Below are 26,320 nucleotides of genomic sequence, written 5' to 3' on the forward strand. Positions count from 1 at the left end.
TTTCACCATAACTTTGAACAATAGACCCGAGATATCTAAAACATGTACTCTTATTAATGACTTGATCGCCCGAATTCATAATCCTCCACTAGATCTATTACTACTAAAATTACACTCAATGTATTCAATTTTAGATCTACTCAAATGAAAACCTTTAAAGTTATTTGACCTCCATAATTCAAATTTACTTTCAAAATGCTCTCTAGTCTTATCAACAAGAAAAATATCATCAAGAAAAAGCATACATTTTAGTACATACTCTTTGCAAAAATCTAGTAAGAACATACATGACTAAAGCAAAAAGATATGGTCTTAAAGCTAATCCTTGATGTAATCCAATTGAAATAAGAAAATACGTGGTCAAACCACCTTGTGTTTGAACACAAATAACAACTCCTGTATACATATCCTTAATGACTTGAATATAAATATTATTACCCTCAATCTTTTCTAAAACTCTCCAAAGCACTTCTCTTAGAATTTTATCATAAGATTTCTCTAAATCAATAAATATCATATGCAGATCCTTCTTATCCTCTCTAAACTTCTCCATCGAGCCTCTTGATAAATGTATAGCTTCCATAGTAAACCTACCCTGCATGAATCCAATTAATTTAAAGAAAAAATAGAATCACGTCGTAGCCTATGCTTAATAACTCTCTCTCTCTCTCTCTCATTGTTTTAAAGTATGACACATTAACTTAATTCCTCTATAATTCACACTCTTAGGCATCACCTTCATTCTTAAAAATAGGAATCAACACACTCCACTCATATGGCATCTTTTTAGTTTTCAAAATAATATTGAAATATTTCATAAACTAGGAAACTCTAAAATCTACATAGCATTTTCACACCTCTATTAGAATATCATCAAATCCAATAGCTTTTTGATGCAGAACTACAAAGCTTTAAATGGATGCAATAAGAACTTGCAAGATTTCTTGAATAAAACAATTAGGATTAAAATTGTTAGCAGTCAAAACGACAAAAGAAAACAAGAGAGGAGTGCTTATGTTTAGGCTAAGCCACTTGCCAAATGCTTGAATTATCAAAACAAGTTAGAAATTCAACAACATTCGAAGTAAATAGCTTTCAACAAAATCTCTAATCTAACAATAAGATTAGAAGCATAGAAAGTACGGTCGATCCTACGTTTACTAAGCTTAGGCAAAGCAAGATTCTACGTTTACTAAACTCAAGCAGGAGGCGAGGCACGATTCCTTGCAACTAGATCACCACCTACAAGATTAGTGGATTAGGAAGATAATTGAACAGGGAAAGAAGTTTATCTTTATTGAAGCCCAGAAACAAGACATTCATCGTAGCTTCTCTTGAAGGTTCAACTTATAAAGAGAAGGAAGTTTCTCTAGTGTTGAAGTGTTGAACACGCTAGTTGGTACTTCCCTTGAAGGCTCCTATTGAAAGAGAAGAGCTTATCTTGAAAACCCCCCAAGGAAGAAAGGGGAATAAGTAGCTGGCCATGAGGGGAAGAGGTTTGGGAATTTGGGTTCAAATTTTGGGAAGGGATTTAATTCAAATCCTTCATTAGTTATTCCCCTTGATTGAAAAAAGAAATAATGAAGGGGGAAGAGAGAGGGACGGCGGGTAAAAGAGAGGGAGATGGATTTGAATTAATTCCAAATGGGGAAGACTCTCTTTTAGAAAGATTTTAAATAGATTGGGAGCATGGGAATTTTCGGCCAAGAGGAAATAAAGAGGACTTGAATTATTTCCAAAGGGGTAACTTGAGTTTTGGAAACAATTCCAAAAGGAATTTAATGGGGGCCGGTGGCATAGGGGAATAAAGGGAGGATTTATGGAAGCCTTTTATGCCTTCTTGATTTAAGGAATTAAATTTGGGAAGAAAGATCTCATCCCAATTTAATTCAAAATTCAAATATGAAGGGATTTAGAAGCATTCCTAAAATAGGATTTATATTTTAGGAAATAATTTTAAATTCAAATAAATTTGAATTTTGTAAATATATGAGTTCCCTAAAATATGGAGAGTTATTTAGGAAAGGTGTAATGGCAATTAGTAAGGGAGGGAAAGGCAAAAGGGGAGTGGCCTGCGATTGGGATGGGATTCTGGTGAGGGTGGATGTAATAAGGTGGCCGACGGCTTAAAGAGATGGGGAGAAAGCCTAGGCGGGCGGCTAGTTGGTGTGGGATTAGGTGGCCGGTGGTGAGGTGATGAAGGGAAAGGGAATAAAAGATAAAGAAGAAGAACCACGAACCCGGCCGTCTCCAAGGTTGGTGGGTGACTCTCAAGATCTCTCCAAGAACTCAATCAATGGCAAAAGTTTTTTTTATTATTCAATCATTAACTTTTAAAGAGAAACATTATGGGCTATAAATAACCTCGTACATAAGACTCAGAATAAAAAAAATACGACAATGCCCTCAAGTCTTATATAGGACCTATATTTAAGGGGTAAAACGGGAAAACAACTATAACATAAATAATAAAAGATAAATAACATAATAAAAGACAAACAAATGAATGACTCAAAAATACATCGACTCGATCGTGATCGTCGATCGACGGCCACGTCTTTGATAGACTTTCCAAGCTCTGATGTCCCCATCACTTTTCCACATTTCATTTTCTTTAAAACACCTCTAACTTCGATTCTACTAATATGCCGATAAAAAAAAAAATCTATTTTCATTTAAGGAACTAAGGTCACTAAAGTCAATTGTATTCTCACAATTCTTATTGAAAAGCTTATCAAAATTTCTCATCAACCTTAGTTGAATGTCCTCTTCTAATAAAAACACTTTTTGAACTTCGTCATATTAATGCACTTCACGTGAACTGAATCCTTACTTCTTATATCCCTCTACTTGGCTAACTTACACATATTTTGCCCTCCTTCGTATCTAAACTATTATACAAATCATTAAAAACAAAATTTATTTGGATCGCATATTGCTTTCTTAAACTCTTTACGGGCCTCTTTATATCATTCCCAATTTTTTGAGCTTTTACATCTAAACTAATTTTTAAAACAAAACTTCTTATTTTTATCTTTTCTTACATATTTTGATTATACCGCCAACTATTTTACTATGAGATTTTTTTTTTAACTCCAAGTATATACTTTGCAATATTCTTAAGATCACTAACTACTTTTTTCCCACATAACATTAACTTTCTCATGCACAGACAAAATCTTAAGAACTTAAATCTTATTCTTAAAAAATATTTTTGTTAGTATCCTTTAAATTACATCATCTAATCTTAGAACAACATTTTACCTTATTTTCCATATTTCGCCACTTCATCTTAAAATTCAAAACTAATAAGCCCTTTCACACTTCTTGTTTAATTCAGGCCATATAACGTATCTCTTCCAGGGAACGTCTTAGGATTAACACAATGTATTAAATGATTTATATCAAGATTATTCAACAAATTTTACACTGGTTGTCCATTACCTAATGCCAATGTTTAAAATTGCGTAATCGGGTATTGAGGCGTTTTGCATTCGTGAGGCGAGGCGTAAGCCTCAAGGCGTTTTGAGGCATAAGCCTCAAAATAATCGGGTATTGAGGCGTTTTGCATTCGTGAGGCGATGCGTAAGCCTCAAGGCGTTTTGAGGCATAAGCCTCAAAATCAAAAAATTACGTAAACATAAAATGATGCTAATGAGTAAATAATATATAAAACATAAAAATGCACAAAATATGAAGTGAAATCAAAATATTTAAATAATAAGACAACATGAAATATAGTTCAACTCAAACTCCATCTTTCCCAAATCACATTATCTTTTCATTAACATATAATTCCAAAAATAAATAGCAATGACATATCACATAAGAACTCAATAAGTCGTCAGCACTGTCATCACTAAGGGGTCTTCATTTAAATCATCATTATGATGAATTGCTCTCTCCCCTTCCTCTTTTCCTATAGAGTTCAATGTCTCCCAATCAGATTGTTCTTCGTCAATATCAGTTATCTTCCTCTTCCCTAAATATTTTTGAACAATCTCAAAATAAATAACAGTGTAATACATTAATAAAAGTTTAAGAATACAATATTATTTATATACTTTTTTTTTCATTTATTCTTCAGTTGTGGTGGATATAGATGCTTTAAAACCATAAAAAAAATCAACATTTAAATCTTCATCTTGTAATTCAGACGGAATTACTTTAACTTCATCATCTACAAACCACTCAACATCAGATGTCACATCCTCGCAAAGCAAAGAATCTTTATCATCCATTAATCTTTTTTTTCAAACTCCTATCTCTGAGTCTTCTATTGTACATAATATACACCAATGAATTCATCCTCAATGCGGACAAACGATTTCTCCTCTTTGTATGCACTTGAGTGTAGGTACTCCAATTTCTTTCACAGCCAAATGAAGAGCAAGTCAAGCCCAAAACTTTCACAACAAAACGCTGCAATTCTGGAGGCCCATCACCAAATTGAATCCACCACTCAATTAATATTTATATAAAAGAGTTTAATTAGTGTGAAAAAATAACTTTTAAATAAATGTTAAAAATATTAAATAAAATTACCTAGAGATCGTTTGACAATTGTATCATTTGCTTGTTGTAATTAAAAAAAAACTTTGTTCCTAAAAAGTATCAATTGTATGTCAGCATTTGATCTTTCAGTTGCATCACTTATTAGCCGATCCATGCAATGGTATAATCCCAACTTTATTTTAGGGTTTGTAGACTTGTTGTCTACATATTAATACTGAGGGTTTAGATAATAACCAGCTGCATGCAAGTGCCGGTGAAGTTGTAGCTCTCACCTATCATCAATAATATTCTAAATTTCCCTAAAGTTATCCTCTTCGCCTCCTAAGTTGGAGGCAATCATTTCTTTGGCTTCATCCATGATATTGTAGATGAAACTCATTGTAGGCTTCTTCTTAGCATCCACCATCCTTAAAACTTAAACCAAAGGTCTAGTGATTGTAATGACATATAAGATACTTTGTCAAATCTATCATTTAAAATAATCTTTCTAATCTCTTTTCAATCAGCCTTCTTCGCCTAAGCACAACTCAACCTCTGTGTAGATGTGAACATAGCCTCTAAAGATTGTATAGCATCCAGCATGCTCTCTAAGATCAAGTAAACGATGACAAATTTTGTTGTTGTTGGCCTTAGAATTTCTTTCTTTGAAAATTTCCTCATAAGAGATAGAAATCAAGAGTGGTTGTAAATAAACTTGGTTATTTCTTTTGCTTTAGTAAGTGCATTCTTATGCGAGATAGCTACCCAAGCTTCTCAAGAATCAGATATATGCACTATGCAGCACATGGAGTACAGTACAAATATTTTCTCTTCTTCATAAATTTGTTACCTGCAGCCTTGTAAGCAATTGCATTATCTATTACAACTTGTACAACCAAATATTCTCCAACCTCATCAACAATGTTATCTAATAATTCAAATATGAACTCAACATCTTTGACCTGATCAGATGCTTCAACTGACCAAAAAACACAATACCATAAGGATTATTAATGAGAATGTTGATCAGACTTCTATGTTTGATATCAAACCACCCATCTAACATAATTGTTACTCCTGTTTGGGCCCAAATTCTATTAATTTCTTCGATGCTTTTATTAGTGCTTTCCAACTCCTTCAGAATCCATGTTCTCAAATCATATATGGTTGGAGGTCTGAACCCTCTCCCAAATGCTCCAACTGAACGAATCATGTTGTAATAGGCAAGTGATATTGCAACATTAAATGGAATTGCATTTTTGTAGAAGAATCTGCCTATATCCTTACACTCTTCTCCGTGCCTCCCTTGCATTTTTTGGGGCCATCTTCTGTGTAATAGGAGGCCTATCCTCTGATATATCCATCATATAATAATCCATAGGCCCTCTAGCACCCCTAGATGAAATGAGCTTCATCGAAGAAGATTAATCCCTAACGCTGTACTCACTCTCGTAGTAAGAGCCAACATCAACTCTGTCCTCAAATTGCTTCTGTGTAAGATGTTTTGTTTTTCCATGTTGGATCTTTTCTATGACCTGATGCAATTTTATCCTTACTTATGATCATCATTTATGAGAAGAATATATTAGTGCAATATATCAAACCCCTAAACATAATGCTTCACTTATTCTACATTAAGAAAATGTATACAAAGCATGCACTCATGAAGAACTAACACTAATAACTATTACTAAAGATGATGAAAACAACAATATACCTGCCGGGGGTCCAAGTGGGAGCTGCCCCCTGGCAGGCTTCGACCTGTTGTTTGGAAAGATATCGAGCGGTATCGAGCATATACTTAGCGGTACCGAGCATGTACCTGCTCGGTACCGAGCATGTACCTAGTGGTACCAAAAATTGATGTACCGAGTGATACCGAGCATGTACCTAGCGATATAAAACATGTACCTAGCGATATCAAACATGTACCTAGCGATACCGAGCGATACCAAGCGGTACCGAGCAGACAGACCGATGGAAGGAACCACAAAGAAGAAGAGCTTTCAGTAGTTGGTCGAAGGGGACTCCAACCCAACTCGCGATAGAAGATAACTCCAAGAAATAGGCAAAGAGCAACTCACGGTGGAAGGAAGCCGATGCCGAACGAAGAAGGAAAAGGTCGCTCGAAGAAGAAGGGAGAAAACCTGTTTTCGGGAAATGACGGAGGACCGCACGAGGGTTGGGGGGTTCGAACCGAACAAATATATATTATGTTAGTTTTTTTTTAATTTTTAGAGGCAGACACCTCTAAACCGTGAGGCGAGGCGCGCCACAGTAAACTTGAGGCGTACGCCTCAAATCCTGAACTCATTACGTGAGCTTTGAGGTTTAAAGAGGCGAAATTGTGATAAGGCGCGCCTCTTATTATGCAATTTTAACCATGCCTAATGCAACCCTCTACTTTTCTCATCTAGGGCTTTGGACCTGACAATAATATTGTTATGGAACCCCAACTGAACCAGGTCAAAAATTGAATGCAAATCAAGGAAAAGTATATATGGGAGAAAATTAAATATTAATTGGAAAAATGATTTATAGTTAATTCATCTCACACTATCTACACATCACATTTGTAGGAATTTCATTAGTTAATTCATGTATAAACTCAAATAGTATCACCTTCAAACGGCTTATGAAGACCTCATATTTCTTAAATCAAATTCTAGTAAAAGAATCTACTATCAAAAGAAGGATACTTCAAAATTCAAGGGTATACTAATGAACACTATGCAGGATCATCAGTGAATAGAAAATTCATAATTTAAACTCTAGTTTTTTAGAGAAAATCTCAGAACATGGAAGAGCAAAAAAGCAACCTATTATTTCAAGATCTAGCACTAAGTTTGAATTTAGAGCTATTTTCCATGGTATTTACAAGCTTTTATGGATCAAGATTTTTTTGAAAGATTTAAAAATCACATTAGAAGAGAAGATACACTATGATAATAAATATGTCATCAACATTGTTCATAAGCAAACCCAACTTGATCATAATAAGCATGTGAAGGTCGATAGATATTTCATAAATAAAGAAATTAAGTGAGTTAATCTGCACTATATATATGCCAATAAGAAATCAACTTGGAGACATTCTCATCAAAGGACTTTGAAATCCCACTTTCAAAAATACTTTAAGCAAACATGGAATGATAAAATTATAACATTTAGTTTGAAAGGGATTATTGAAGGATGATGGGACCCACAAGTCAACCAAACTTGATATGAATCCTTGAGCATACAATTAAGCTCAACATTTTATGGACCTTAGATTGTAATATATGCAGCTTTTCCTATTCTATAAGCAATAGTCCCTCTTGGAAACTTTTTTCCTTTTTTTTTTTTTAATAATTTTGATTTATTTCTATTATAAGCCTTTCATAAAAGTCTATAAATACTTCCAAACTTTTCTATAGAATCAAATAATAAAATTGAAAGTAGTTTCTATACTTTCCTTCTTTCTACAATATATATTAAATATAGTGATGATGACATTTTCAAAAAGCTTAGAAATGATTCTGAAGGACTTGCACACACTAATAAGACTTCATAATTATGCAAGTAGACCAAAACAGGAAGATTGCTTTGGATATGGTCAACTGACAGCAACTAGACAAATGCAACAAAGCAAAAGAGAATTTCTCAACACTTACCAGAACATGATAAAGAGAAGCATAATCAAAATTCAAAAGCTTAAATTTACAGCGCATGCTTCCTGATATATTTATATTAACTTTTTCATATGCACTATATAAGCAGATAATATTAAAAAAATAAAAAAGGAATGCAAAAAAAATTACATAAAATTTTCAATCAGAAGAGCGAGTAGGGACACAAGTTGTGTAAACCAAGAAAAAATAAACAAATACAATAAATGGCATGTAAATAAACTGATTATACAAAAATAATTACCACATGTACAGCAACACCTCCACGCTTCTTCTCTGAGTTGAAAGGTACAACATTTAGAATTGATGTTTTAGACCTAGTGTCATCAAACTTCATTCCCAGCTATAGAAATGGGAAAATGAGAATCAGCAGTACATTAAATATCATCTCGAACAAAGAGCATAAACAGCATATCCATAATCCAATACCTTAACAGCCCAAGAAAGTATTGCCTTTTCAGTAGGGGAGCCAGTAACTTCGACAAGGCCACCATCCTAGGAACAACAAAAATATATGTAGTTATAAACAGCCTCATGGAGTATTCATCAAAGTCATTTATGAGCTACAATAATTAATAGAAGAAATATAAGCAGCTGATAAAAATCATAATAATGTTTTCATTGATTTTAAAAAGGCAAAAGATAGAATATCATGAGAATTTATTTAGCAAACATTGAGGAGAAAATGTGTAAAAGCTATCTCAAATTCGTAAAGAATACATGTAATGGAATAGTAACAACCATTATAAATAGGTGTAAATATAGAATTTCAAATTTAAGTTGAGTTACATCAAATATTAGTATTAAGTTAGCATCATTTGGGAGTTGCTTATTGAAATATTAAAAGATAGCATCTTCCTGCACATTAATTCAAATAACCTAATTTTGTTTAATACTACATCTTTTAAGTAAAAATTTTAACGTTGAAATATTACAGCGTAAGAAAGCCTAATTTGGTTGAACAATGACACATGGTACATGATATACTAATATGTGAAATTCTAACTTGTCAATGAATAGAATTGGAAGATTGAGTGGTAAAAACTAATAAATTTAAGTACATTAGAAGTACTAAATAAAAAACAATATAAATATATAGGACATCTTCTAGCATTAAAACTAGGTGGGTATAGTAGAGACACGTCTTTGAAATATTGTGTGAATTGAAGATTTTATGTAGATTGAAAATAAATTTTTTAATAACTGTAACTAAACCAGCAAAGCTATATTTGATCTTGGCAATGGAAACAAATATAATACTAATGCACAAATAAAGCACCCTAAAATAACAAATTTGAGGTAAAACTTCTAAGAATAGAGTTGGAAATCATTATAGCAGGAATAGACATCAACTATCAAATTATTTGAAAAAGAAGTGAAATTTTCCATCAGAAAAATATGTCACTTGACCTCTACCTCATACACAAGTTATTTGAACAAGGGTGAAGGGCTTCAATAAAAAAAAGGTTACCTCTGGCTCATACACATTGCCAGTTGTATTCTGAGCAATGCTTTCATACAATAAAGAGTATACTGATGAGGGTAACTCTTGACCATCATCCGGAGAAGTTAGCTTTATCCCACCCACATAAGCTTCCACAACCGTCATCTAAATCATTACCATAAAATCAATTAGAACTTAAGATGACCATGTATAATAGGATAACATATGATTAATCTACTCAACTACCATTAATAGTGTCACTCTAGAAATCATCAGAAGCGAAACTATCTAATTTCTAAAACTAAAATCCCAAGGTAAATTATACTACAATAATAATAATAATAATATGATGGAAGCATAGACAATGAAACCTGATTCAATGTTAGAGTTCCAGTTTTATCACTGCAGATGGTAGTGGCAGATCCCATTGTTTCACAAGCTGATAGCCTCCGAACCTGTAACATAGCAACTTAATAATAGCAAAACGTATGGATTCTATTTTGACAAGAAGAGAAGCATACCAATGCCTTGTCTGCCATCATCTTCCTCATTGAGTAGGCAAGACTGAAATTGGGAATATCAATTAACCTTGAGAAACATGAAGAACTTAACAGTCTTATCAAAAAGAAATGAATACAATCAATACTTACGTCAATGTAACAGCCAATGGAAGACCTTCAGGTACAGCAACGACAACAATAGTCACCTATTATAATTCACAGGCTGCTTAGTAACTAGAATAACAAGTTACAAGTTTGTTATATAGATACATACCGCAACAGTCAAAATCTTAACAGCTCCATTTATAGCATCTTTCACACTTGTGTGCCCCTTGACAAATTGAACGCTTCCATTAGGATTCTTTGTATGACCAGTGAAGAATCTGTAAATTATATCTTAAGTCTTCAGTTTGCAAGATCTAAAATTCTTAAAACTCATGCACACATGGATGCACATAGTTACAAGTTCCACTAACCTGACTATAAGGACAACAAGAACCAACGCTGCAATAGAGAGACCTACTATGCCAATTAAAGTAGCAACACCATTCAAGCGCACCTTTCCAGAGGAATCATAAATGAATCACATAGGAAAAATAGTATAATCATAAGCAAATCATTAATAAAAAGGGCCACAAAAAAACCTGCAATGGAGTTTCTTCACCACTGTCTTCCGATATACTTGCCATCAATAATCCCCATTCAGTATTAATACCCACAGCAGTCACCTGCACGCAGAATAATTTAGAAGAGACATATAGGCAAGTAAAAATAATAACAGGAAAATACATTAAGAATCAATACATGTAATATAACATCCAAGGCATAATTACATGTAAATATGCTTTTTGTAACTCTAGAGTGAGAGAAGTGAAGTTTCAGAGAGAGAGAGTAAGGGATATAAACCAGAAGCAACCATGCCCCTATAATATGAAATCAGCATTAAATGTCATTATCATCACTATAATTATACTAATGCCCACTATTTGAGGCAAATGTATCAGTATAATGGCAAAAACCCATTCACGTTCGTTATAGAGAAAAGAAGAATTCAATTCCAAAAAATTTAATTTCCTCATGGAATTTTCTAAACCCATCCAAAGTTACAGAACCACCATAGGGATATCCAATTAAATAATAGCATTCAAATAATGCTAACAATGAGCTCTTCTAGAACTTACCTGCTTCTAATTTGAAATAAATGTCCTGGTTCATGTAAAGCTGAGATATCAGCTACCAATTATTCTAAATTTACCGCAAAAAGTTTGCAACCATGACTCCTTAAATCATGACAAGTTCATAGCATGCTTTAAAACAAATTGGCTAAAAACTACTTGTGGTTTTATTTGGGTCTCTTATCAGGAATAATTTGTTCCACCAATTATAAGTACTCAAGTCACAATGCTAGTTTAAAATATAGGTCAATCATCTCCTGCAGCATCTATTGGATTGAGTAAATGCACCAAGCAACAATAGAATTAGAGATTTTTTTATAATCCCCACACTGCTATTCTGCAAGATACAAGAGAAAAAAACTTACAAGCATAATCCCATAACCATCAGCAACTTTGCATCCAGACATCAAAAATGGTGTTTTGAGATCCTTATGCGCCTGCAACAAAGAATTGAAATAATTTTGTTAGTCCAAAGAATGAGAAATATACAACAACAACAACATCAACATCAACATCAAGCCTTTATCCCGACATGTGGGGTCAACCACATAAATCATTTTTCTTCGTTGTGTCCTATTAAGAGCCATTCTTATTTAAATATAATAAAAAAGATCATTTATAATGCTTTCTAACCAAATCTTTTTAGATCCACCTCTACCTTTCTTAACATAGGCCAAATTTAATACATCTATTATTCTAACCAGGTCAGCGAATGGCTAATATTTTATGTAACCAAACCATCTATGATGACTCTCTAATCTTCTGTTCCACTAGAGCTACTCCAACCTCTTCACGTATATGCTCGTTTGGCATTTTATCTCCAAGTATAAAATCATTCATCCACCTGAGCATCCTCATCTCCACAACACATAATTTTGTGCTTCACTTTTAGTGACCAACAAGTGATGAGAAATAAAATAAGGAAAAAAATTCACTTAGTAAGACCACATCTGGAACCATTTTTCATGCGAGTGTTTACTATCTTCTAGTTTTACGAAACCAAAATCTAAAAAAAAAAAAAACGTTGGGTTGAACTCAAGTGCTTCCTATATTTTTATAAGAAAATTGGCTTGTTACTAGAAATTCAAGAAAAGCACTCTTTTACTAAATCATCCATACATGAATATTAAAAAATGACATTGCTAATAAAATTAATACACTTTAAAGAATTAATTTATTTTCTAATATTGTTTATGCCTAGTGAGATAAAGGCTTGATGATGTTGTTGTTGCCGAAAATTGTTTAGTATAGAAGCCTATTAAAATCTCAATTATATGATGTAATACTAAAAAATCAAAAAAATTCCTAATTAAAAACATACCCACATGCTAAATTAAATTTAATATTAAGAAAATGAAATGATATAACATACTACACATTTATAAATTAGTAAAATTACAATGATCAAGATAAAAAAAAGCTAAAGATATAATTATTACTAAATAGTTTATTTACAAACTAACTTTCTAATTATACGTAAATAAAAAATATTTGTACATCAAATATATTACTTTTTTTTGCATCAACAGTAATTTTACATATTATTTATTGTAATTATAAGATTCAATGGATCGATTATATCTGTACATACATTAAGGATTTCATGTTTACAACTTCAATAATTTTACAAATTCATTAGTTATAATTATTAGACGCATAACATGTTTGATAGAAAAATATAACCAATTCTAATTGGTAACATAATTTTCATATTATTAACTTATTCTAAAGTTATAGAAGATGTTAGTATTTTAATTGTTCCTATATAATTTCAAATATGCTTATGTTTTAATTAAATTCAATATTAACCTTAAGTCTAAATAAAAGGAAAACATTTCTTTACTGATGAGACTATGTAGTGAATAATTATATCTTTACATCCATATAAGATTTGAAATTTGTTCTGTCCCCAAGATATAAAAATTAAAAAGGAAATTATAACTAAAAAGGAGAGCAAAAAATATTGCTATTCAACATTAACCTAATTAACTCACAATTTTACTTTCTCCTGTCAGGCTTGATTCATCAACCGCAAGAGAATGCCCCGAAATTAAAATTCCATCAGCAGGAACCTGGGAAGCAAATATCAGTTACAGTTAATTGTAACAAAATAATGTAGGAAAAGAACAACATAAAGCAAAAAATAGCTTTTTCCAAAATCCTACCTGGTCGCCAATCTTCAGTGGAACTAAATCACCAACAACAATATCAAATATTGAAATTTCAACCCTTCTGCCACCTCTAATGACCTGAATAACATGAAGAACACATGCTATATTTCTAAAAAATTATCTTAATAAATATGATAGTTTTAAATAAAAGCATTTTCATATTCATTTATAACAAACCTCCAAATGTATGTTCCGTTTCTCTTCATTGAGGCTTTGGAATTGAAGAGATTGTTTATAATCGCTAATCGCTACAAGAAAAATAAAAGAATATTCATTAAGCAATTAAACGGTGAATTCCTTAGCATAAAGGAAACTTCCCAGAGCTAACCAACCGAAATTTTATTAAAGGGGTTATTCTACTAAAAAGGTAAACCTATCGTAATTAAAATTGCAAGAAAAAAAAAATTTATAGCACACAAAAGTTAGTAACAGGAACTATGATCTCCTAAATAAGGCAACGCACAAGGACGAGTAATACATGAAGTCAACCGACTGGAATATTTAGAATTCAATGCCAGTTTTTCCAACATAGCACATGTGTAGGACAAAACCACTGTAATATAAACCAACAATATATATCGGGATATTTGTATAAAACTTTTTTAAGTTTGGTATTTGGCTCAAAAAGAGTAATAATTTCAAATGTTCTGCAAATAAGGACAATAATTATCCTATTTCACAAATAAGGACAATTAACCCTGACATCATATTAGAATTTCTTAAAACCCTAGCATAACACTAGTTATACTATAAGATTTCTCTTGTAGCCGAATTGCCATGAAATGTGATTTCAAATTTTAATAACAAAGTGTTATGGTAATTCTAGGTTTTATAACAAAACTAATAGTATTATCAAGATTTCAAGGAACTGAGCAAAAGGCCAAGGTTCGTTATCCTTATTGTGACATTGGGTAAACGATTGTACTTTCTTGAAAACAAAAGAAAAAAAAGAACTTTATAGAAACAATTGTTAATGTAAAGATCGTCTGAAAAAACTTCATGATTTGCATATAAAAAATTTTTGGAATTAGCAAGTAAGAAAAACAATTATTTTTACTCCAGAGAGGTTTAATTTTACCACCCCAAAGTCCACATGATGGGATTTATTATAGCATAAGATAAGGTTCAAACTTAAAATCTTGGCAACAGCTTGAAAGCCCTTAACCTACCGAATTAGGTGGGACCTATTACTTCAGAGAGATTATTTATCTTATGGAAGAATAATTTTTTGTTTCAAATATACCATAAATAAAATTGTTGCATTGCAATTACCATTATCTTCAGCAAGTTCGTGAGCTTATCATTTTTAAGGATTTCATATCAACTAAATAAAATAATTGAAATGATAAAATGTTGTGATTGCTTGTGAAGAGCAAAAAACTCCTCCCTCGAACCACCATTATGTTTATGAGAGAGAAACTTGAGAAGGGTTTTTTCTAAGATAGATTAAATTTGTTTAATGAAAATTTCCATGATGTTTTGTCAAGGTTTATTTAAAATTGAGATCAAAACTTCCTATCATATATGAGAGTAAGACTCCACAGTTAATTATCCCATACATTTGAAAAAATTCACTCTCAATTAAGGAGACTATTTAGACTCAATATTAATATCGAATAGGAGGTAAATTGTGAATTTAACTAACTGGAGAAAGGTTAAGATAATTGATGTAGACTTAATCAAGATTTTATGATTATTTCACCTTGGATTATCTAGGACTCAATGTATCAATATCAGAGGCATTTAAATATAACATCCAAGGAATATGGCTGGGAGCCATGGATTGCCTCCAAAAATAAACTTAGTGAAAATATATGTCAAAGACACACCTTCAAGATTGAAATTAACTTACTATCTAAGGTAGGTCATACACATTTCAGAGAATAATACAAAGGCACACTGCATGATCACTTGCAATTCAAAAGTATTGCACATGACTGAAAAGAGCTTTCAAGCATGACGTGATCATCAATTATTCATGAGTTTACTCTCGATTTTAAAAAAACATATATAATAGACGGGTTTAAGTTGTTCCTCTGATCATAGGGTATAGGATGGGGTCGTGGTAAACCTAGAGACAGATCGTGACAGGATTGGGAGAGAATGCTCAAGAGACAACAAAGTATAACGTGGAGGACTCCACATGAGATTCATAGGGGGGTTGCATATGGAACATCATGATGGGGTCGAGGATAAAAGAATTATCTTTTATATAATAAATTCTTTCTAGTTTTTTAGTAAGATCTGCATCTGTGGATAAAATATATAGCTAGCCGAAAAGGACAAATGCATTATAGATGGAAATCTTATAAGTAGTTGGTTCTTACATAACTTCCCGTATGAGTTGCATCATCATTTTTTTAAAGATTATTTTGTGCTAAAATAATTTATAAACAAAACTTTCATTGCATGCATACATTTGAACAAATCTAGGGATCAAAATAACAATTTATAATTTATACACGTATTCATCTTCTTTTTTTTAATGTTAAAAATAAACAAGCAAATATCAACGGGCCTTTGATATCAATAAATAAATAAACTGATGATTGTTAGGGTGGGTGAGGAGGAGAGGAATGTAATAATCAAAATAGCCTACCTGTAACCAGAATAACAAGTATAACAGCAAAGGCAATGCTTCCACCATCGTACCATCCTTCTTTGAGACCCTAAATCAAATAGATGATGCAGAAAAAAATATAAGTAAACACAAATAATTAGAAAACCTAAACCGTACACAGAATTTCTTGAATTTCCTTCCTAAGCTGTATTCAACAAAAAGAACACGATTTTACCACACGACAATTTTTAAAGTTAACCATTCTTTTTTTAACCATGCCAATTTATGCTTTCCCAGGCCTTCAATAAAAAACTCCAATTTTACACTTCATTTATGCTAATCATTCACAGGATGTCATCATTCACAAAACTGACACCCTTTCAGACAAGTATGAGAGGCAAAATTACATGTAAGTTGGTTATTCTATGATATAGATTCACAGGTAAGAACTTCATTCCAGAGATGCATTCACATTTTTGCTACAGGTCATGTTAATAGGTTTATAATGCAGCCATGGCTATGAAAAGGATTCATCTTTCAAGAGCATTTCAAATCAACAAGTTTTCGATCTCCAGTTTTAGCATGACTTTAAGGCCTCAGTTGGTAATGCTTTTTTGGCAGTCCTGCATATCAAAAACCAGACCCATGGCTTCGTGACTAGGCAACACACTTACTAAACAACTTGTCCATCTTTATTTCTATTTAAATAACACAGCAAAACATGGCCAAACGAAACCTAGCTTTGAATCATTAAGTTGGTCTAAAATGCAGCCGTGTTGCATATTGCACTTCCCTGGCCTAATGGATACTTTCCAACTTTCATCTTAGTCATCTGAACCACTTCAATAAAGAAATTTCTCTAAATCTCTTTTATCATAGAATATTAATAAAGCGTGTTCAGAATGTCTGTTAAGATTGGCAGTTGACATGATCAAAGGGACTTGTTTGAAATACACTCTGGTCGTATTGAAGAAGCTGTCCTTAAGGAAACCATTAATGCCAAATAGATCGAAATTTTATGCAACAAGGCTGACAACTTGGAAAAGAATAATAAAATAAGATAGACGTACCTCTGTTTTTATGCCCAAAACTAAGGATATAACCGAAGCTATTATAAGGATTATAAGAGTTAGATCTTGACAAGCTTCCCAAAGGAATACCTGTCCATGAAAAGGCAATTTTCATAAAATGTCAAATAAATCATGAAGGCAAATCAATGAAAACTGTAAGGAGTTGGCATACAAAGAAGCTTCTTCCTTTCTTTTGAGGATATGTATTGGCCCCAAATGCATTTCTCCTGCGCAATAATTCTGCATCATCATCTCCAACAATTCCTTTTTCTAAATTAGTCTTCAACAGACTTGACAAGCCTTTTACCTATAGAGTCAAAGAATAAGATATCTCTGATGAATAAGATCATAATAAAAACCCATAATTGTTAGGAATACTTGCCCCTCCATACTGTTGCAGTGCAGACAAATCATGATCTCTGGTCATTGCAGTGAGCTGCTCAACCCCAATCCCATAACCACCACCAGGTAGCGCTGGTACTGTACCAGGTATGCCTATAGATAATAGCAAATCAAACATAAAAAAAGCATGTCAATCAGAGACCTAGCACGCAACAAAAAAATAGCAACTAGACAAGATAGAAGTGCTAATTTTTTTCCAGAATTGCAAAGAAAATATATCACACTTGGTTTTAAAAGTAACTGTTTGAAGTCATGTTAGTGGGGATAAAAGTAAAGATGATAAAGATATCATCATCATTAGCTTTATCTGAAGGATTTGGGATTGCTATAATGCACAATACTTTTCCTCAAAGAGGTATGAAGTGTTTGACACACGTCTGACACGCCTTTAACAATTGTTAGACACGCAAAAGATGTGTCTGATTAAAAAATAATTAAAAATAAATTGAATGCATGTGCCCAACATGCCTGTAAAAATATTTTTTTTTAATATAATTTATTGTAGTCAAATTTTATTTAGTAAAAAAATAAAAAATAGATTTCTTATTTTCCCTCCAAAAAAACCAAATCAATCCCCCACACTCGATATCTCATTTCCAGAACATTCCCATTTTCATTTCTCTCCGACAAGTTGTGGCTAGGGTTTCACAACAATGCTCAATGTCATCTCAATATCAATGTCCAATGCCATCACAACATCAATATCTCAAAACCATCTCAACATTATGTTAACATTGGAGCTCATTACCAACAATTTCTACACCCACAATCGCATCCTCAAACCATCTCGGCATCTCATAATTGTCCAATGTCATCTTAACATTGATGAACAACGTTACCTCAAGATAAATGACCGACACCATCTCGAAATCAACACCCGATGCCCATTACAAAACAACGATGCCCAATTGATAAGAGCATTGTCTTCTCTCCTCTCAATGTCTAACACGACATCGACATCCAACATTAGACATCCTAATATTAATTATTTTAAGTACAAATCATAGTTAAATTACTTATTATTTTTTAATTATTCTTAATATTTTATTTATTCAATTTTTATACACATTTTAAAATATAAAAATTATAATATTGTGTATAACACATGTCCATATTTTATATTTTCAATAATTTATGTGTCACATGTATGTGTCTGAATCAGTGGTGTGTCCGTGTCTATGCATCATAGGGGATTGTCTTATGAATCCTCATTATTTTCAGTTTGCTCTAATCGACTATTGTCAAAGTTGTTGAACCCACTCTTCAAAAATTATTTTGAACAGCTTATACCAATGTCATCTTGCATAGTTACGATCATGCATTCTCATTATGAATCCTCCGGTCTTAATTTCATCTACTTACATGACAATTGAATATATTTTATACCCTTGTACATTTTCAAAAACCAACATTATTCTAAAAAACGCATCTTCAGATGTCACTAAATCATTCCTCTAATTTAAAAATATCTTAATTTCTCATGTTTAATTCGCCCACACAACTATATCATCATTCTCCTTTCCACGACGCTTAACTTTAGTTGTAGCTCATTCTCCTTTCTATCCTACTAATGAAGGTAAAAATGATAATGATTTAAATAATAATAATTAGCATTATCATTATCATTAGGGTTTTTAGGGTTATTACAATAATTATGATGAACATAACAATGCAAATGCATACATAGAAAAAAAAAAATGTAACTTCTTTCAAATTATAGGGTTTAAAGAAGAAAATAAATATGATCGCACTACATCATTGAACACATGTTATTTCAGCAAAATAAGAAGAGAAACTATAGTCCAAATTAGATAAAACAAAATATTATATTTTATTAATAAAAAGAAAAGAGTTTAAGCTTCTCAAGAATTAAAAAAACATCAAGAAGATAAGTATGTATGATGAACAGTGAACCACCTGGTGCCTTGCTTTCAGCCGCTTCTTTGAATAGAAAAGCTGCCTAAGAAATTTCAAAATAATAATAATGAGCAAGATAACGTTAAAGTTATTCAACTATATTCTATGTAAAATAAATACCCGTATGACTTGAGCATGTGCTCGAATCTTCCTCCTAATCTGCTCTTTCTCTTCCTCCTTTTTTAGATCCAAGGTATATCTAAAGCGACGAGAGGCATTGAGCACAAGGGCCGCTTGCTGTCAAGTAGTGATGTTAAATATTCATATCCATATATTAAATACAATTAAGAGTTTCCTCTTATCCCACAAATAAAAGAAATTTAGGTAATACTCTTTTAAACAGAAACACTACAAAAAAAATTATAGTAGTTATGTTGGAGTTCCTCTTAACTCACTCGAAAATTGAAGGCATAGCATGCTAGCTAAAACACGACCATATTTTCAACAAAATGTTAGCATTCAAATTACCTGTTGAATAGCTAATTTGATGTATACGATGTATGACATAATATCACGTGATAGACTACAAAAAAAAAAAAAGTTGTAGGAAGAAAATTTCCAAGAAAACTGAATATATATATATATATGAATTTTGTAATAGCATCAAATTAGCAACCTGGATTTGATAAGTACATCTTCAATTTTGAAATAAGAAAGTCATAAGCTCCCCAAAGGTTCTTTTATTGAAACAAATAAGATTATACCACTAAACTATCTAATAAAAGAAACTTTAACACAAATCAACAGGTCAACAGGAGAGCACAACCTTGAATGGAAAAACACTGATAAGCACTGTCTAGAGAACAACAAATTCCTATCAATGTTTTCCTCAAAGAAATCCACACATAAACCTTATTTTCTTGTTTCCTTTGCTCTAAGCTGATGTAGATATTGGTCCAACCAATTTTATTTGATCAGCTTGGGCACAAGAAGCAAGAGAATTGATTTTTTATGGGTGGCTTTCTTTAAGGAAATGGCTCATCTCCATCCATTTTCACAATGAGATTTGTATTCATAAATCTCTCCAATTGATAGAGAACGGCTGTTTTCTATGGTATTTTAAAGGTTTAGCTTAAATCCTTACAAACAGTTGGGGGACTTAAGGTTCTAATATTTGATAAATCCCATTTCATTTTCATTATTGATTAAATCCATGATTTATTACTCCCGCCATTCTACTATTCACAAAATTTAATCGATTAAAAGATTATCATCCACAAAACTCATAAATCTTATAACAAATAGCCAAACAATTTATCAGAAAGTAGGAAGCTTTTGCAATTGTCAAGACAAATAGTTTCCATGTTTTAATCCACTAAAGATTTACTAAATATTAATTTATAGGAATAAATAAATCCTATTTGTAGCCACACAGCCCCTTAGGATGACACAAATCATAATGCAAAATAAATGGACATAAGACATCCTTCATACGGTTTTTTTATAAATCCTTAAATGGATTTTGTCTGATTTCTTTGTGTCGTGGAGCATACCTCGTCTGACTAGTCCTCATTCAAAGGTCAACAGACACCCTTTGCTTGTTATGCATTAAAAAAAAAGACGAAACATATCAATCCCTTCAAGAAAAAATTTCAGTAGAAACTCATGGCAAGCTCAGACCATGACGTTAAATGTCCATCCCTAACTAATCATCAAATTCGCAATCACGCTCACTCTTAGACCACATAGAACAGCAAGGGAAACTACAAACAGGCCATTAAAAACGAATACCCTACCGAGGAAGACCTTAAAACAATTCCCAAAGTACGGATAACGCGAAACGCAGCAATAGCCCAGGCAAATGAGTTGCTAAATCAAAACTTATCTCAACAACAACCAAAAGGCGCAATGCTAAAGAACATTAATAAGAAAGTGAAGCAGCATTGAGGAAACATCATACATACCCTCCATCTTCGCAGCCGCTCGATAGGTGCATTCTTGGACGGAATGTCAAATGCATCATCAGAGACGCAGATCTCGTCGCTATTCTGCCCCTCCCCGCCATTCCCAATCTCCTCGTCTCTATGCCGGACGTACCTGTTCGGCGATGCCATGTCCATTCTACCCCGTCGCAGGAGAGATGACACCGACCCCTCTAATCTTCTACACAAGCCAACCTCCTATTAGATTGATTGAGGAATACATAAAAATTAAAAATAAAAAAAAAACAAGAAAATCACGGCAGACAGCAAGCAAAACAATGCAGAGAAAGTGCGTATGAAACTAAGCTAAAGCGTTGGATAAATAGGAACATCTGGGTGGATTGCACTGAAAGCAACCTCAAACAAGAAAAAGGGAGCGCAAGAGAAAGAGACAAGAAAAAAAAAAGTAGGGGAAGCTTCGTCCAGCCTTCGCCCGAGCAAAACGCGGTATTCAAATTTCGAAAAACAAAGATCAAAACCCGGAATCGCTCACTATTCAATCCAAGCGACAGCGAATAGGACCTCGATCGACTCCACTTCCCAAGCTCGATGGATCGCTTGCAGCTGCAACTGTATGCCTTCTCTCTTCGTCCTCAGTTCTAAAGAGTTGAAAACTCTATCCCTACAGCTCTGAACTCGCTGCCGAGATCCTCTCAAGAAATTTCTCGGGCCTCTAGGACGACGATAACAGGAGAGGTGCGAGAGAATACGAGCCAGCTAAAGAGAGAGAGAGATAGAAGAAGAAGAAGGCCCAGAGATTGAGAAGCTTCCGCGCAACTTCCCTTCAAAAACTGAAATCCTATATATGGCAAGGGAATTCTATCCCATATTTAGAAAATGTTCAAACTAATGCTCTGAGAGCCTGTTTACAAACTTAAACGTTGATTTGTTGTCCAAATAACCCCAACTAAATAAATAGTTATTATTATTATTATTGGTATTTATTAATTTGTTAAATATGAAATAACCCCCACTGTACGTCTGCGAATGTGAATTATTTAATTCTGCCCGCTAATTGCGTCCATTAACTGATGAATTACTAAAACACGGTGAAAAGTAAATTTTAAATATATTTGTTTTGTGAGAGGGGGGGTGGAGTGAATTTTAAATATATATATTTGTAACATAAAAACAAAAGTATGAATTGTCATATCATGGCATGACTCATGCACGAATTTCCTTTGCTTCCCAATGGGTGACGCGTAACCCAATTCCGTGCTTCATCTGCAGTACGGCGTTAGGTGTCAAAATCAAGGAGTGTTGTTTAGCTTAAGATTTAGGTTTAGTGTTGTACAAATTTTTTATTACTTAAAAAAAAAAAAAAAAAAAATTTATACACAACTCTCCTTGGCCTATTGGTTGGAAGATTAGACTTCCAACTAAGAGGTTCAGGGTTCGAGTCTATGTATATGCGTTGTGTGTGTAAGTTTGCCTTAAATGGCCTAAATGTCAAAAAAAAAAAATTATTATTAAGTTAAAATCAAGATTAAAATTTTGTACTAAAATTTTATTTAAAAAAATAATAATAAAATCATACTAAACGAAATCTTAGATTTCATTTGGGACGACTTTTTTTATTATTTCTTATAACAAAATATTAGTAAAAAATTTAAAATTTTGAGGTAAACTAAGCTCGCCCAAATTTAGAGGTGTTTTGGTTGCTATTAAAAGAAATGCAATGTAAACAAAATACAGTGGACTTGTTTGGATAATTCTAAAAGTAATTCATAAAATTACTTTTCTTTATTAGTTTGAAGCAAATTTAAGGGTTTATTTGATTTGAAGTGAAGTGCAAAAAAAAATTATAGCCGAGGGAGCTAGTGGTGGTCAATGACCGACAGTGGCTGGGGGTGGCTAGCGATGGCAGGTGCCAGCAATGGTCGAGGTGGCCTGTAGTGGTCAAGGCTCGGCGGTGGACAGTGGCGACAATTATGAAAGTTCGTCAGGCATGTTAAGCCCTTATGAACTAATCTCGATGCTAACTAAGAGGGGGTGAATTGAATATTTAAAACTTCTTTAACTAAAAGAAAAAAAAATTTATATCTTGTAGCATAAACAAATAAATCAATAATAAAAAGATTAATCAGAGATTTCACCCAAGCAGTTAATCATAATAAAAATAAAGTGCGAAAATAATAAAGGAAAAAACACACTAGGTTTATAGTGGTTCCAACTTGACCTACTTCCACTCCTCGGAGGTTCCACTCCTCGGAGGCACCCACTGAGTATTGCATTAAATTTTTAGTGACTCTCATTTTGCCCCAAATCTAGGTGGAGAAGCTCTTACAAAATTACATCAACCTTCCCCGGTGCGGTGGAGTAGACGGGTCCTTTGACACCAAAGAGATCTTCTTCTTCCTAAAACTTCCCTCAAGACGAACATTGAATTTAATGGTACTAAGGTGCAAGCTTGTCGAAGCAACAGTATAAAACCCCCTCCACACTCCCTTGAAACCCCATCCAAGGATCTTCTCCCTCTTTCAAACTCCACCCTTTCATCTCTCCCTTTCAAGTTATCTCTTCAAATTTTCTCTAGAAGAACGAAGCTTCAATGGCTGCAAAAGACACTTACAAAGTGCCTAAATAAAGCTTAAATAAAGGGCTTTGAAAAATCCTAAAAATTAATCTTGGCGGTAAAACTCATCCAGGACAATCGCAGGATCTTCCTATACGATGTGCTTAAAAAGAGGGCTTCAGAAAACCCTAAAACTCTATTTCGGCATAAAATATCGTCTAAGATGATCGAAGAATCGTCTCTTATGATATGCTTAAAAAGAGAGCTTCAGAAAACCCTAAAAATGCAATTCCGGCTCTAAATATCGTCTAGTACGATAGCAGTGTCTTCTAGGAAGATGTGCAAAATTTGACCTGTTAGTCCAGGATGTCACTTGGACAATCACATGGACGATAAGATCAAATTTGTATTGATCATCCAGGACAATATTGTGGATCGTCCTGGATGATTAGAAGAAAAATTATGGTATTCGTCTTTGACAATTTAGGAAAATCAAATATGTCAGCAAATATCGTCCAAGATGATATTATTGAAAATTTTAACCATAATTAGTTCCCTAATCACATGATCAATTTAGGCATGATTGGTATTGATTGTTCAAGATGATCTAGATCATCTGGGACGATTAGAAAAAAAAATTAAATCTTAAATCCTTGCCTAAATTATCATTGGCAGCTGTTTTCTAAGATCATAAAGGATCATCCTAGACGATTCAAAATTGTCTAGTATGATTAGTTCAAAACTTGAACTTCTGGTTTTGACTAGATCTCACTCCCCTGAGTGTGTGTGTGCATGGTCACCAAGCAAGCAAACTCCCTTATAGGACTTAACTCAAGAAATCAAAATTATATCAATGAATATTACAGATCCTTTACAACATAACCTTATTCAACCCAATCTTGAGCTATGATTCTTTATTTATTGTTGCGTGGTATTCCTGAAATATTAGTACAGACACAAACAAATATAGAATGAAAAATACTATGAGATATAAAGATATTTTTTATCATCAAAAATATAAAACTCGTGAGCTCGAGTCACAACAAATTAGTGGTTAGCAGGTGGCTGACGATAAATGTAGTGGTAGGTAGTGGCCAGGGGTAACCGGCAACAATCGGGGGACCAATAGTGGACAATTGTGATCGATGGGTGGCTAGGGATGGCTTGCAATGGACGGTGGGGCAAAGGAAGGCCGACAGGTGGCGGCGTCCGATAGGTGGCTGGCATGACCAACAGATGTGGCAATCAATTGTGGCAATGACAGTGAGTTTCTGGTGTATTTGGAATCACCCAAATATGAGGATTTCCAATTATATTGAGGTTGAACTAAATGGTGAATTCATTTTACTTCAAAATATAACCCTGCATTTTTTTTACTTCAAATCAAAAATCAATATTTTTAAAACATCTGCATACTATACACCCCTTTTGCAGCAAACCAAATAGCCCCTAACTGAGAACATTTTATGTTGCAAGCAGGCTTGCTTGACTACAACCACCCCCACCGCCACCCAGCGCAGGCCAAAACCACCGCCATCAGCAGTCAACCGTCACCACCCTCCGCCTGTCATAGTTACGTTGTCTACTTCCATCGCCACCCATCAGTTGTCGCAATCATCCATTGTCGACCACCATCACCACCTATCCTTGGCCACCATCGTCATCCACAGGCTGCCAACCATTGACGACCACCTCATTCAATATTCTAAGAAAAATTGTTCCTAATCCAATCAAGAAGGATGTCATATTATTAAATATTTATATGGTTATTTTATTTAAAATCTAAAATATAACTCATATGCATGTATAGATAACGAATAATGATAATACAAATGGCAATTTCTAAAAATATAATATTTCTTCTCAGTTTTTATAGAAATTCATATCCTTAGAAATATTAAAAACATTATTTCATCTTCCAATTTTTATATTATATTTGATCCTAATTCCGAATTTTGATGATTTATTTCCATATTTATCATTACTTATAAATAAGCTATTGTTGAAGTTGTGTTTATAATTAAATTTTATTTACAATCATAATAAATAATTAAGCAACTAATCATCATCAATATTAAAAATATCTTTTTACTCCCACTATGTTACCTTTAGTTTGACCTGTTTATTAATGAAAACTACCTACATATATACTCTTATGTATTTTCAGTGTCTGGTAGATAAAATTGATTCAATTTCAGTTCAATTGAATCCAAATCAAGCATTAAAATCATATTTAAAAGCATTAGAATATTAGTTTAAGAACTAAATAGTCTATGGATATTGTGTATCTATAATTATATCAAGCGGCTCGATGAGACAAATCCAACAAGCTTACGATCATTCAATTCTAAAGTCATTAAAGAACTTGAATACTGAAAAAGTAATCAATGATCAATGGGATCAATATAAATTGTTGATGAAATATTTTGGATTTTGACCAAACTTACTAAAGTATTCTTTCCCTATATCTAATAAAGGGCTT

At 33.1% G+C, this 26,320-nt stretch overlaps 1 protein-coding gene across 4 annotated transcripts in view; it reads right to left on the reverse strand.

Annotated features, from left to right (window-relative positions):
* The window catches only part of LOC110102313 (calcium-transporting ATPase 5, plasma membrane-type-like), a 36,114-nt gene extending 13,942 nt beyond the window's left edge, over window positions 1-22,172 (reverse strand). Inside the window, exons 1-21 of one of the 4 annotated variants that reach the window (XM_020830603.2) lie at window positions 21,817-22,172; window positions 21,306-21,521; window positions 19,522-19,638; window positions 19,402-19,444; window positions 17,465-17,577; window positions 17,255-17,389; window positions 17,083-17,172; window positions 16,052-16,121; window positions 13,630-13,700; window positions 13,447-13,530; window positions 13,276-13,353; window positions 11,647-11,718; window positions 10,751-10,834; window positions 10,583-10,665; window positions 10,381-10,489; window positions 10,257-10,312; window positions 10,128-10,170; window positions 9,978-10,061; window positions 9,634-9,771; window positions 8,592-8,657; window positions 8,407-8,505 (exon numbers count right to left, since the gene is read on the reverse strand). In XM_020830603.2, the coding sequence (XP_020686262.1) occupies window positions 8,407-8,505; window positions 8,592-8,657; window positions 9,634-9,771; window positions 9,978-10,061; window positions 10,128-10,170; window positions 10,257-10,312; window positions 10,381-10,489; window positions 10,583-10,665; window positions 10,751-10,834; window positions 11,647-11,718; window positions 13,276-13,353; window positions 13,447-13,530; window positions 13,630-13,700; window positions 16,052-16,121; window positions 17,083-17,172; window positions 17,255-17,389; window positions 17,465-17,577; window positions 19,402-19,444; window positions 19,522-19,638; window positions 21,306-21,461 (1,791 nt within the window). In that variant the 5' untranslated portion in view covers window positions 21,462-21,521; window positions 21,817-22,172. The remainder of the gene's footprint in view (window positions 1-8,406; window positions 8,506-8,591; window positions 8,658-9,633; window positions 9,772-9,977; window positions 10,062-10,127; window positions 10,171-10,256; window positions 10,313-10,380; window positions 10,490-10,582; window positions 10,666-10,750; window positions 10,835-11,646; window positions 11,719-13,275; window positions 13,354-13,446; window positions 13,531-13,629; window positions 13,701-16,051; window positions 16,122-17,082; window positions 17,173-17,254; window positions 17,390-17,464; window positions 17,578-19,401; window positions 19,445-19,521; window positions 19,639-21,305; window positions 21,522-21,816) is intronic. The other 3 variants (XM_020830604.2, XM_020830602.2, XM_020830605.2) reach the window with 3 other exon arrangements.
* Window positions 22,173-26,320: the final 4,148 nt, after the last annotated feature.

Source organism: Dendrobium catenatum, unplaced genomic scaffold, assembly GCF_001605985.2.
Source record: "Dendrobium catenatum unplaced genomic scaffold, ASM160598v2 fragScaff_scaffold_637, whole genome shotgun sequence".
Lineage (NCBI taxonomy): Eukaryota > Viridiplantae > Streptophyta > Magnoliopsida > Asparagales > Orchidaceae > Dendrobium > Dendrobium catenatum.